The sequence below is a fragment of the Mobula hypostoma genome, chromosome 15 (genome assembly GCF_963921235.1).
Source record: "Mobula hypostoma chromosome 15, sMobHyp1.1, whole genome shotgun sequence".
Lineage (NCBI taxonomy): Eukaryota > Metazoa > Chordata > Chondrichthyes > Myliobatiformes > Myliobatidae > Mobula > Mobula hypostoma.
This window is the reverse complement of record NC_086111.1, coordinates 18,732,066-18,744,926: the sequence shown is the minus strand read 5'-3', so window position 1 is coordinate 18,744,926 and position 12,861 is coordinate 18,732,066. Positions and strand designations below refer to the sequence as shown.

At 42.1% G+C, this 12,861-nt stretch overlaps 1 protein-coding gene across 4 annotated transcripts in view; it reads left to right on the top strand.

The window, feature by feature from the left end:
* Positions 1-12,861, top strand: part of rad54l2 (RAD54 like 2) — a 227,155-nt gene that overhangs the window by 195,418 nt on the left and 18,876 nt on the right. For 3 of the 4 annotated variants that reach the window (XM_063067816.1, XM_063067815.1, XM_063067814.1), the window contains 5 exons: positions 4,202-4,407; positions 5,907-6,082; positions 7,425-7,621; positions 8,378-8,571; positions 12,152-12,241. In XM_063067816.1, the coding sequence (XP_062923886.1) occupies positions 4,202-4,407; positions 5,907-6,082; positions 7,425-7,621; positions 8,378-8,571; positions 12,152-12,241 (863 nt within the window). The remainder of the gene's footprint in view (positions 1-4,201; positions 4,408-5,906; positions 6,083-7,424; positions 7,622-8,377; positions 8,572-12,151; positions 12,242-12,861) is intronic. The other variant, XM_063067817.1, reaches the window with a different exon arrangement.

Here is a 12,861-nt window from a genome sequence, read left to right as displayed (position 1 = left end):
GCTAAGGTACCGGTGACCCCTGTTTTCATCCAGGGGGTCAGTGTGGACATGGTGGAGGATTACATATACCTGGGGATACGTATTGACAATAAACTGGACTGGTCAAAGAATACTGAGGCTGTCTACAAGAAGGGTCAGAGCAGTCTCTATTTCCTGAGGAGACTGAGGTCCTTTAACATCTGCCGGACGATGCTGAGGATGTTCTACAAGTCTGTGGTGGCCAGTGCTATCATGTTTGCTGTTGTGTGCTGGGGCAGCGGGCTGAGGGTAGCAGACACCAACAGAATCAACAAACTTATTTGAAAGGCCAGTGATGTTGTGGGGATGGAACTGGACTCTCTCACGGCGGTGTCTGAAAAGAGGATGCTGTCCAAGTTGCATGCCATCTTGGTCAATGTCTCCCATCCACTACATAATGTACTGGTTGGGCACAGGAGTACATTCAGCCAGAGACTCATTCCACCGAGATGCAGCACAGAGCGTCATAGGAAGTCATTCCTGCCTGTGGCCATCAAACTTTACAACTCCTCCCTTGGAGGGTCAGATACCCTGAGCCAATAGGCTGGTCCTGGACTTATTTCATAATTCACTGGCATAATTTACATATTACTATTTAACTATTTATGGTTCTATTATTATTTATGGTGCAACTGTAACGAAAACCAATTTCCCCCGGGATCAATAAAGTATGACTATGTGTCTGCTGTGACTTTCGCGTGGGTTTTCCCCCTCCCTTTTGGACACTGAATGGTAAACTAAGAGAGGCTTCATCTTACAGTCTCCTTCGGCATTGGAACACATAAGCAAAGTCAATCTATCCTTTGCTGCCTTGAAACCTGACGTAGTTTTTTCATCCTTATGTAAATGTGTTTCGGTATACGCTTCCAAAAAAGCCCGGTCTCATCTGCATTAAGCACCTGCTTTGGTGTGATGCCTAACTCAGCTATCATAGCCCGCAACTGCACAGGGTAGCGTCCCAGGGCTGTGTTACCTTCACCTGACACTGCCCTGTTTATAATTTCCAACTATTTTTCAAGTGTTAAAGTGGTTCTCTGCCGCTTGGCTGATGGCCCAGGACTTAGGAGGCATAGTTAAATATTTCAAGCACAAAATCACTGCACCATAGGTAAAAACAACAAAAGTTTAAGAGCGCAAGCTCGCACATCCATACATTGCCAAAACCAGTGCGAGACTGGCGGGAGTGAGACTGTGAGGCATGCACACGTGACTTGTATTGGCGGGAAAGCGGTGCTTCTCGTCCCAACAATGAGACTGTGAGGCGTGCGCATGTGACTTGTGTTGGTGGGAAAGTCATGCTCCTCGCATAACTGTGAGTTTTGGACGCATATACAGAGAAGTTGGTAGAAATAAGTTCCTTGCATAACTGTGCATCGGCATTGTCTGAAGACACATATAACGAGGATGGGGTGTATCAAATGTGGGGTGCAGCAGAAACATGACAAAATGCACTTTATCAGGTACACCTTACACCTCATCAGTGCAAATATCTAATCAGCCAATCATGTGCCAGCAACTCAGTGCATTAAAGCATGTGTGATGAAGAGGTTCAGTTGTTCAAACCAGACATCCAAAAGGGGAAGAAATGTAATCTAAGTGACTTTGCGAAATGATTGTTGGTGCCAGATGGGGTAGTTTGAGTATATCAAACTGGTGATCTCTTGGGATTTTCATGTGCAACAGCATCTAGAGTTAGAGAGAATAGTGCAGAAAAACAAGAAACAACCAGTTTGCGGCAGCTCTGTGGGTGAAGATGATTTGCTAGAGAGGTCAGAGGGGAAGGGTCAGCCTGGCTCAAGCTGACGCAACAGTAGCTCAAATAACCACGCTTTACAACAGTGGTGTGCAGAAGATCGTCTCTGAATGCATAACACATTGAACCTTGAAGTGGATGGGCTACCGCAGCAGAAGACTACACGGGGTTCTATTCCTGTGATAATAAACAAGCCATTGAGTCTATGTAGTCATAACGGGGGAGGGAGTGGAAGTTTACACTGTGTCTGGGTTTGCTTTGTGGGTCATCCAGCAACTTGTTCAGGATTAGCAGGATGACATAATCCTGTTCCTTGCCTCTCACCAGCTACATATCTTGCGAGCTGTCCTTTTATGAGTCTGCTTTCTGGTTTTAAATTGCATATCTTTCCTACCTATTTTATCCCCCCAGAATCATTTCCAGATATTCCTGAGACCTTGAAGACCTCTTACTCTTCATAACATCAGAATTCTATATTTTCTGCTGCACTCTGATTCTCCCTCCTCCCATCACTGTCCCTACTGTTAAAGATGTGCATTGGATCCTACATAACAGATCAAAATAGCCCCTCATGAACCAGTCCCACTAAAATTTGCAATCAGTATCACTCCCCTTGAATATACATTGTTCTCTGCTGTTAAGATACATTGATTGAACCACACACAGAACATTACAGCATAGTACAGACCCTTCCGTCCACAATGTTGTGACAAAATTTTAACCTACTCTAAGATCAGTCTATCCATTCCATACTTCCTGACAGCCTTAGGCAGCCACACGGTTCAGCACTCAGAAAGTGTACAAAAGTCTTAGGCACCCTATATTTTATACATAGAAGGCATTTCAGAAGGCATGGCCTCTATGGAGCCCTGATCTCAACATCATTGAGGCTGTCTGGCATTACCTGAAGAGACAGAAGCAAGCAAGACAGCCAAAGTCTGCAGAAGAATGGTGACAAGTTCTCCAAGATGCTTGGAACAACCTACCAGCCAATTTTCTCATAAAAATGCACGACATTGAGGCAGTTTTAACGGCAAAGGGTGGTCACAACACATACTGATTCAATTTAGTTTTTTTTTTACTTTTTGCTGCTCTTTATAGTATTTTCGATATTTAGAAACTTTTCATTTCACTATTTTTGAAAGCATCTTTGCTTTATAGAATTTTTTTTACATGTGCCTAATACTTTTGCACAGTACTGTAGGTGTGGCTCCTGATAGACTGCAGGCCATTGTTGGCTGCTGAGTCCAATTTGATGTCTTCAAAGCATACAATGTACGTATTGTACACACAAGAGTTTCTACAGATGCAGGAAATCTAGACCAACAGCCACAAAATGCTGGATGAACTCAGCAGATCAGGCAGCATCTATGGAAAGGAATAAAGAGTTGACTTTTCAGGCAAAGACTCTTTCATGTATTGTATATCCAGATTTAAAGAATTAAAAGCTTTCAGCTGGAGTCAAATCCTTTGTGATGCCATGCAGGCACATGCCCAACCTAATTAGGTAATCCAGTTTTACAGACTCCTTGAAGACTGTTATAGATTTTTGGGTGTCATTGTGTCGTAGATAGTACGGTGGTGTTACAGATGGTGTATCTGTTTCAGTGCTACTGTGACCTAGGTCCAGTACAGACCTTGGCTGCTGTGTGTGTGGTTCTGCACATATTCCCTATTGTGTAATGTTCCCTGGGTGATCGGGTTTCCTTCTGCATCCCTGTGACTCATGATAACTGGCTCCTGTAAGTTACTTCAAGTGCGGATGGAGGAAAGGAGTTACTAGGTCTGAGTTTGAGAATGTTTGACGGGGGGGCGGTGGGGGGGGGTGGAGGTGGGAGGATGGGATTGCTCCAAGATCTGGCGTAGGCTCAGCTATGTTATAGGAAGATGTGAAATATAGTTTTAAACTCAAACTTGTATCACCAAACTACAATTGAATTCATAGTCCATTCTTCCCAATTTTCATTCTTGTCTTAGTTGACACAGTTTAGTAATCAGAATCAGGTTTATTATCACCAGCATGTGTCGTGAAATTTGTTAACTTAGCAGCAGCATTTCAATGCAATACATAATATAGAAGGAGAAAAAAATAATACTAATAAGTCAATCAATTACAGCATACGTATATTGAATAGATTAAAAATCATGCAAAAATAGAAATAGTATGTATTAAAAAAGTGAGGTAGTGTCCATGGGTTCAATGTCCATTTAGAACTCGGATGGCAGAGGGGAAGAAGCTGTTCCTGAATCGCTGAGTGTGTGCCTTCAGGCTTCTGTACCTCCTACCTGATGGTAACAGTGAGAAAAGTGCACGCCCTAGGTGCTGGAGGTCCTTAATAATGGACGCTGCCTTTCTGAGATACCGTTCCTTGAATCGACCTAAGTTTGGCATGATATCTGACTGGCCTGTTCTGTTTCATTTCTTCACAGAGCTGGGTGCTTGGGAATCAACCTGGTTGGAGCAAATCGAGTGGTTGTGTTTGATGCATCCTGGAACCCTTGTCATGATGCTCAGGCCGTATGCCGTGTGTACCGCTATGGTCAAAGGAAGCCTTGTTATATTTACCGGCTGGTATCTGACTACACACTTGAGAAAAAGATCTATGACCGGCAAATCTCCAAGCAGGGCATGTCTGGTAAGGGAGCTAGGTTTTTCAGCTGGCTTGGAAAAATCAACAAGTCATTTTGATACAGGGTGTGAAATGTTATTTCTGCTGTTCTCTTGTGACATTGCCAAACCTGATGTTTATTTTTATTGCAGACTTCCAACATCCTCACCGTTTTTGAGTCAACTGAGATTAAAATCCATAGAATTTAAAATGGGTATATTCTCATGAATATTCTCCAGCGCATGGTGTCATAGGACATGGATTATGACCACAGTATTCTGACTCTCAGATTCAGAACTCTGATCAAATACAGTGGTTTTTTCTTTTATTGGAACTTTGCTGTCCTCAAGGAATCTTAGTGCTGGGTGTCAGAATCAAGTTCTTCCTGAGTTACGTTCAGAGTAAGGCTCGACCTGCCCTGCTGCAGATTGACTGGTTCCTCAAACTTTCTGACTGAGTCCAAGCTAGCCCTATTGATGATACCAGGAAACAGAGAGCTGATGGGAGGAAATTAATTGTATTCTCATAGTTTGATCTGTGATCACTCTGTTGCTTTTAATAGTTATTTCCCTCCCAAAATCATCAAACATAATTTCAAGTTGCTTAGCTGAAACATTAAACTTGGGCTCCATCCAACCCCGAAGGTGGATTTAAAAGTACCTCATAGTATTATTTGAAAGGATGTTCTTTTGGTGTCTTAATCAATCCATTTCCTGTAAGGAGTGTCTACATTTTCCTGTGACTGTGTGGATTTCCTGTGGGTGCTCTGGTTTCATCCCACATTCCAAAGATGTACAGTAGAGGTTAGTGTGTTTGTGGGCGTGGTATGTTGGCGCCAGAAGTGTGGTGGCACTTGCGGGCTGCCCGGCACAATCGTTGACTTAAAACATAGCATTTCACTGTGCATTTCAATGTTTTGATATACATGAAGTTTTTTTTTTCCCCAGTTGCTGTCATCTTTAGTGCCAGAGACACGTGTTCTATCCTGACCTCCAGTGCTGTCTATGTGGAGTTTGCCCATTTCTCCCTGTGATATGAGTTTTCTCCAGGTGCTTCCGTTTCCTCCCACATGCTGTAGGTGTGTGGTTCTTTAGGTTAATTGACCGCTGGGATGTCAAATAGATAAATTGGGATTTATATAGGGTTAGAGTAAATGGGTGCTTGATTGTCAGCATCGACTAATCGGTCTAAGAGCATGTTTGCCTGTTGTATGATTCTAAGACACACGGGGAATTGATGGAGCTGTTTTACTCATTTGTAGAAGCTTGCTCTAAAACTGCAAGTTGCCTTAATTTGCTCTGTCACAATGGTCACCTTTTCAAAGTTAGTTGTAAATTGTTAGTTACAAACTGAAGTTGTGAAAGACTCTAAATGAAAGTGCTTTTTCTTTCTATTACTTGATTGTTGTGTAGAATTTAGGATTACCTGTGAATGTAGTCATCCACAGACTCTCACCTCAATTACTCCATATAATTAACAAAAAATTAAGTTAAATGAATGGTAATTGTTTGTTCTTTACTTCCTAGACCGTGTTATTGATGATCTAAACCCAATGCTTAATTTCACCCGCAAGGAAGTAGAATCTCTCCTGCATTTTGTGGAGGAGGAGCCTGTTTCAGCAGAGGCAAACTTTGAGGCAGATAAATTATGTGATGAAGTGATACACAGAGCATGTGCAAAACATAAACATCTCGTCACCAAGGTATGTCAACTTCAACCAGCTATGAGTCCAAGTTCACCATCATGTTTCCTCTGTAATACTAGTCAATAGCTTTTTAGGTTGAATGCATAGTCTAACTGAGCCATGTTGTTAAGAACGGCTAATTACTGGTCTTTGCTGTGTTCACGAATTATGTGAGGGCAGTTGGTCTCTTTGCTGAGCCAAGGAGGGGTGAACAAGTAGGTTATAGAGCTCTAAATTAGGATTGGTTTATTGTTAATGCACTGAGATATAGTGAAAAGCTTTTGTTTCCATGCCATCCGCACAGGTTATTCCATATGTAAATACATTGAAGTAGTAAAAAGGTAAAAAGAATGCAGAGTAAAGAGTTACAGTTGCAGAGAAAGTGCAAGTGAGGATCACCAGAAGTAAGACTGGGAGATCAAGAATTCACCTTTTAGCATAGAAGGAGGCTTCTCAAGAGTCTTGTGTCAATGGGATGGAAACTGTCCTCGAGCCTGGTGGTACACTCTGTCCAATTTTTGTACCTTCTGCCAATGGGAGAGGGCTCCTTGATTACTTGGCCTTCTTTCCCGAGCCAGTGGGAAGCATAGACAGAGTTGGTGGATGAGGGGCTGATCTATTTAATGGACTGGGCCGTGTCCACAATTTTCTGCAATTTCTTGGAGTCTTGGGCAGAGCAGTTGCTGTACCGTTAGTCTTGCGAGACCATGGATCTGCGCCTGGAAAGTCTTCAGTCTCCAGGGCGCAGGCCTGGGCAAGGTTGTATGGAAGACCAGCAGTTGCCCATGCTACAAGTCTCCCCTCTCCACGACACCAATGTTGTCCAAGGGAAGGACACTAGGACCCATACAACTTGGCACCAGTGTCGTAGCAGAGCAATGTGTGATTAAGTGCCTTGCTTAAGGACACACCGCGTTCCCTTGGCTGGGGCTCGAACTCACAACCTTCAGGTCGCTAGTCCAATGCCTTAACCACTTGGCCACGTGCCAAGTGGCCGAGCAGTGATGTATCTGGATAGGATGCTTTCTATGGTGCAACTGTAAAACTTGATGGGAGTCACAGGAAACATACCAAATTTCCTCATCCTTCTGAGGAAGTAAAGGCATTTGGTGTGCTTTCTTATCTGTTCAACTGCTGGCTAAATTCAAGCACTGAATGAGCCACTTGTGAATAAGTAGGATGTAGACCTAATGTTATCATCCTTTTATGATGACAGTTTTCTCTCTGTTTAAACCTGGGGTCACACTCCTCTCTGAGACTCAGCACAACTTATGGTGAATTGGTCCCTAAGCATTTATTCTCTGATCCCTTACACCAAGGTTATTTTTCTGGCAAATCTAATTAGTGCATCTTTCCTCAGCCTCCCTTCCAGCACGAATCCCTGCTCATGGACCGTAAAGAGTACAAGCTGACCAAGGCAGAGAAGAAAGCTGCAAAGAAGAGTTACGAAGATGAGAAGAGAGCGTCAGTCCCATACACCAGACCATCCTATGCCCAGTATTACCCAGCTAGTGATCAGAGCCTTACCAACATCCCCATCTTTAGCCAGCGGCATTGGTACGTAAAGGCCTGTGGGCCCTGAGTGGCCTTGTGTGTGCGAAAGAGGGAGAGTGTGAGTCTGTGCATATGAAATGTAGCTACTGTACTGAGGTCACGCTATCTAGAACAATGCTAAGCAAAGTTAGGCATTTCATCGTGTGGTACTTACAAAATACTGTTGGTGCAATGTCTTTACAATGTTATTTTATGGATGGTAATCTTGGCAGAATATAACTGTTTAGGATCTGATCAGCCTTACTTTCCCTGTTTCCAACTGTCTGTTGAAAGCACCTCTCCTGCACCCTCCTTTTCCCATGCAGAAGCTCAGGACTGAGTCAGCACACAAGGACATTATAAAATGGAATTTAGAGTAATAGAACACTACAGCAGAGAAACAAGCCCTTCAGCCCATCTATTCCACCTAGTCCTATCTATCTGCACCCAGACCATAGCCCCATCATCCATGTACTTATCCAGATTTCTCTGAACTGTTGAAATCAAACATCCACCACTTGCGCTGGCACCCTGTTCCACACAATCACCACCCTCTGAGTGAATAAGTCCCCCTCATGTTCCCCTCAAACATTTCACCTTAACCTGTGACCAGTCTCCATTTTACTGATGCCTCCATATTATCCTCTGTTTGACAATTCACCTTGTGCTTTGAAAAATCAGTTTGAAATGAACCCCAAAAGCTACTTGAGCTGAAGGCTGTTTGAACCTGTACAGGGTTCTTCTTTGCGTTATTTGATGTTACAGTTCTTCTTTGTGCAGGAGAGGCCCAGTCAAGGGATTGGACGAGAAACCAGTGGCCAGTGTTCGGCCTGTACAGTCTACACCTATTCCCATGATGCCTCGGCAGGTTCCAAGCGGATTGGGAATCCCTAGTTCGGGATTTGGTCCTGTGTTTCCCGTCAGTCACCTTCAACGGGCTGGTGTTGTGGTGCAGAAAATTGTCACTACTACAGGTGGGCATTCTGAACCATGGAAATAAGGCAGCCATTCTGTTAAAGCAACATTCTAAGAATAGGTGGGATGTGGGCTGGAGGCCCCTACCAGCTTTACTACTCACCAATAAGTGTCAACCGTGGATCAGTTGAACTTTGGATTTTGAATCAAAAGATTTTAGATCTCAGATTTAGATTCATTTATCACATGTACATTGAAACATACAGAGAAATGTGTCATTTGTGTTAACAACCAATACTCTCAAGGATGTGCTGGGGGCAGTCCGCAAGTGTTGCCACTCAATCTGGCTCCAACATGGCACTCCCACAATGCTCGGCAGAACAACAACAAACATGACAAAACAGAATGTACCAAGCATCAAAGAGACAACAGTGAAACGGGCCCTGTTTCTCCTTCCCACCCACCCACGTACACAGTCCTCTAACCCCAGGACAGACTGCCTTCCTCAGCCTCCGTGGATTCGCCGCACTGAGGTTCACAGACCTTGGCTCTGGCCATTGAGCCTCAACTTCTGGACTTTATTCAAGTCACAGAAACTTGCGTACAGCCCAGACAGACATTTCTGTACAGTAGTGAAAAAGTTCTGTGCTATTGGGGATGGTGTCTTTCAGATGAGATATTGAGTTTTGGTCTCGTCTCTTCATTCATGTGATGTAAAGGATCTTATAGCTATTTTGAAAGAAATTAGGGGGGTTATTGTCTTTGTCCTTCTGAAATATTGGGGACCTTGCTGTACATAAATTAATCACCGCATTTCCTACAAGTGGGCTTCAATCACCATTCTAACAGTTGGTGTACAGAGAGGGAGACTTTCTTTACGTTATTCCCCCCAGACTGTCTACTAGGAGTTTGTTCGTGCCAGTATTCCCAACATGGAGTATTATCCTGGCTATTTCCTCTACAATAACACACACAAAATGCTGTTGAACTCAGCAGGTCAGGTATCATCTATGGAAGCAAATGAAAGATCAGTGCTATGTTCCTCCAGCATTTTGTGTGTGCTACTGTGGATTTCCAGCATGTGCAGAATTTCCTGTGTTTATGGTTTTTTCTTTTACAGTAGCAGTTTACTGTGGTTGGGGTTTAGTGATAATCACCCTTTCTGATGGAGAATATAGACTCTGGCAAAGTCCCAGATACTGACCCAGCCCACTCCCTATGATATCAGGAGGACCAAGGCAGTGGTGTGAGAATATACAGGTCACTCCCCTTCATTAACGTTACTGAACCAAAAAGAAAGTTTTACAAATTGGCAAACAGAATTGAGACTGCTCTTGCTTAATTACTGGATATGAAAAGGGCCTATCAGGGATTAGAAAGTTGAGCTATATTTGAAGTAGGGAGAGGATGTGAGTAAGGCTTTCAGTGAATATTTTGAAACTCTTTTCACAAGAGTGGAGGATGATGTCAGTGTCATAATTAAGTCAAATATTAACTAATGGTTGATAGAAATATATAAATGAGGAAATATTAAAGTGTTTATCATTCTTGAAAATAGGTAAATTGCCAGGCCCAGATGAATTATATCCCTGGTTATATTTTTTTTTAAATCTAGGGAACAAAGTTTCAATCCTCCCTAGCTGCTGGGATGTGCAAGGTGATTTGAAAACTGCTAAGTACTGGAGAAAATGTTCAAAGTAAATTTATTATCAAAGTATATATATGTCATCATATACAACCCTGAGATTCATTTTCTTGTGGGTATACACAGAAAATCTAAGAAACACAAAAGAGTCAATAAAAGACCACACCCAACAGGACAGACAAACAACGAATGTGCAAAAGATAACAAACTGTGCATATAAAAACAAAAGAAAAAATAATGATAATAAAATAAATAAGCAAGCCGGCAATAAATATAAAAAAATGTGAGATGAAGAGTCCTTGAAAGTGAGTATGTAGGTTGTGGGAACAGTTCAGTAATGGGTGAATGAAGTTAAGTGAAGTTATCCCTTCTGGTTCAAGACCCTGATGGTTGAGGGGTAATAACTGTTGCTGAACTTGATGATGGATGGGTGCTTTCCTGCAATAGCCCTCCTTGTAGACGTGCTCAGTGGTGGGGAAGGGTTTATCTGTGATTAACTGGGCCATGTCCATGAATTTTTGTAGGCTTTTCCGTTCAAGGGTATTGGTGTTTCCTTAATAGCTGTGATGTAACCAGTCGATATACTCTCCATCACACATCTATAGAAGTTTATCAAAGTTTTAGATGTCATGCAAATCTTTGCAAATTTCTAAGGAAGCAAAGGCGCTGTCGTGCTTTGGACTGAGGATGGGTCCTCTGAAATGATAACACCGAGGAATTTATCATTTATTTTTCATGGAGGAAGATATAAGCCAAGTGATTACAAATCAGTTAATTAACTTTGGTGGGCAAGGACATTGTAGTGGAACTGAACTCAGCAGTAGATGAGTCACAGCTTGAGTAATGGCAAGCTGTTCTACTCACAGTACAGGAAGGATATGAACGTGCAAGGAAGGTTTCAGAGTTCTATGAAGATGTTGCCAGAAATAGAGAATTGTAGTTACGACAAAAGATTCGATAGGCAGGGGTTGTCTTCATTGAAATAGAAAAGGCTAATTGAGTTATATAAAGTTGATGCTTAAATAGAATAACTAGGAGGAATATGTTCCTTTAGCAGGGCCAGATCTTTAAATAACTTGCTGAACTAGATATTATTATATTCTCCATTTAAATAATGCTTTACATTGCAATTCTATATTTTAATGGTGAGCAGTATTAAACATAAAATACAGCAAAAACTAATCAAATACATCTGCACTCGCCATCAGATGAAGTACTAGCTCTCCAGAGGATGTTGTTGTTAATCAACTGTTCTACCCCTGTACATAAACATAAAGGAACTAAAAATGTTTTTAAACATGTATTTTTAGTTTTGAAAAACATTATAAAATTTATTAACATTTTTAGAATTATAGAGCACTACAGCTCAGAAGTAGGCGATTCTGGCCATCTAGTTTTTGCTGAACTATTATTCTGCCAAGTCCCATCACCATGCATCTAGAGCACAGCTCTCCATACTTCTCCCATTTATGTATATATCCAGATTTCCTTTAAATATTGTAATCAAACTCACATCCAAAACCTCCACTGACAGTTCATAACACACTCTCACAACCTACTGAGGGAAGTTGTTGCCCTTAAATATTTCATCTTTCACCCTCTAGTCCTAGTCTCACCCAGCCTTAGTGGATAGAGCTTTCTTGTATTTCCCCTATCAATGCATCTCATAATTTTGTATACCTCTATCAAATTCATAGAAATTTCTGCTGGATGCATGACAATTATGTATGCATAAATACTAGACGTGTTCTGTAATTGGCAGGGGAGCAGAGAAGGAATTTTTCTACCCCGAAGGTGGTAGGGAGCTGGAAACTGAATGCTTGAAGCAGGTTAGCAGCAGTAACCATTACAAGATTTAATCAGTGCTTGAATGGTGGGTCAGTTAGGCCTATTTCAACTGATGTAGATACAGTAGGACAAGTGGGCAAACACCTGTGTCATGAATTCAGTATAAATTCAACATTAGTGATTTATTTTCTCCAATCTCTTTACAGATATCATTATTCCTGGAACAAATACATCAACTGATGTGCAAGCAAGAATCAGTGCTGGGGAGAGCATCCATGTTATTAGGGGAACCAAAGGTAGTTCTCCGTGGAAGCTATTTGTTTCTAACCCATCACTTTCCTCCTCATGTTCCCTTTCATAAAACCATAAGGCCAAAGGTAGTTCTCTCTGTGGAAGCCAGTTGTTTCTAACCCATCACTTTCCTCCTCATGTTCCCTTTCATAAAACCATAAGGCCAAAGGTAGTTCTCTCTGTGGAAGCCAGTTGTTTCTAACCCATCACTTTCCTCCTCATGTTCCCTTTCATAAAACCATAAGGCCAAAGGTAGTTCTCTCTGTGGAAGCCAGTTGTTTCTAACCCATCACTTTCCTCCTCATGTTCCCTTTCATAAAACCATAAGGCCAAAGGTAGTTCTCTGCGGAAGCTATTTGTTTCTAACCCATCACTTTCCTCCTCATGTTCCCTTTCATAAAACCATAAGGCCAAAGGTAGTTCTCTCCGTCTAAGCCAGTTGTCTCTAACCTATCACTTTCCTCCTCATGTTCCCTTTCATAAAACCATAAGACCAAAGGTAGTTCTCTGCGGAAGCTATTTGTTTCTAACCCATCACTTTCCTCCTCATGTTCCCTTTCATAAGACATAGGAGCAGAATTAGGCCACCCAGTCCATCGAGTCTGCTTCACCATTCATCGCGGCT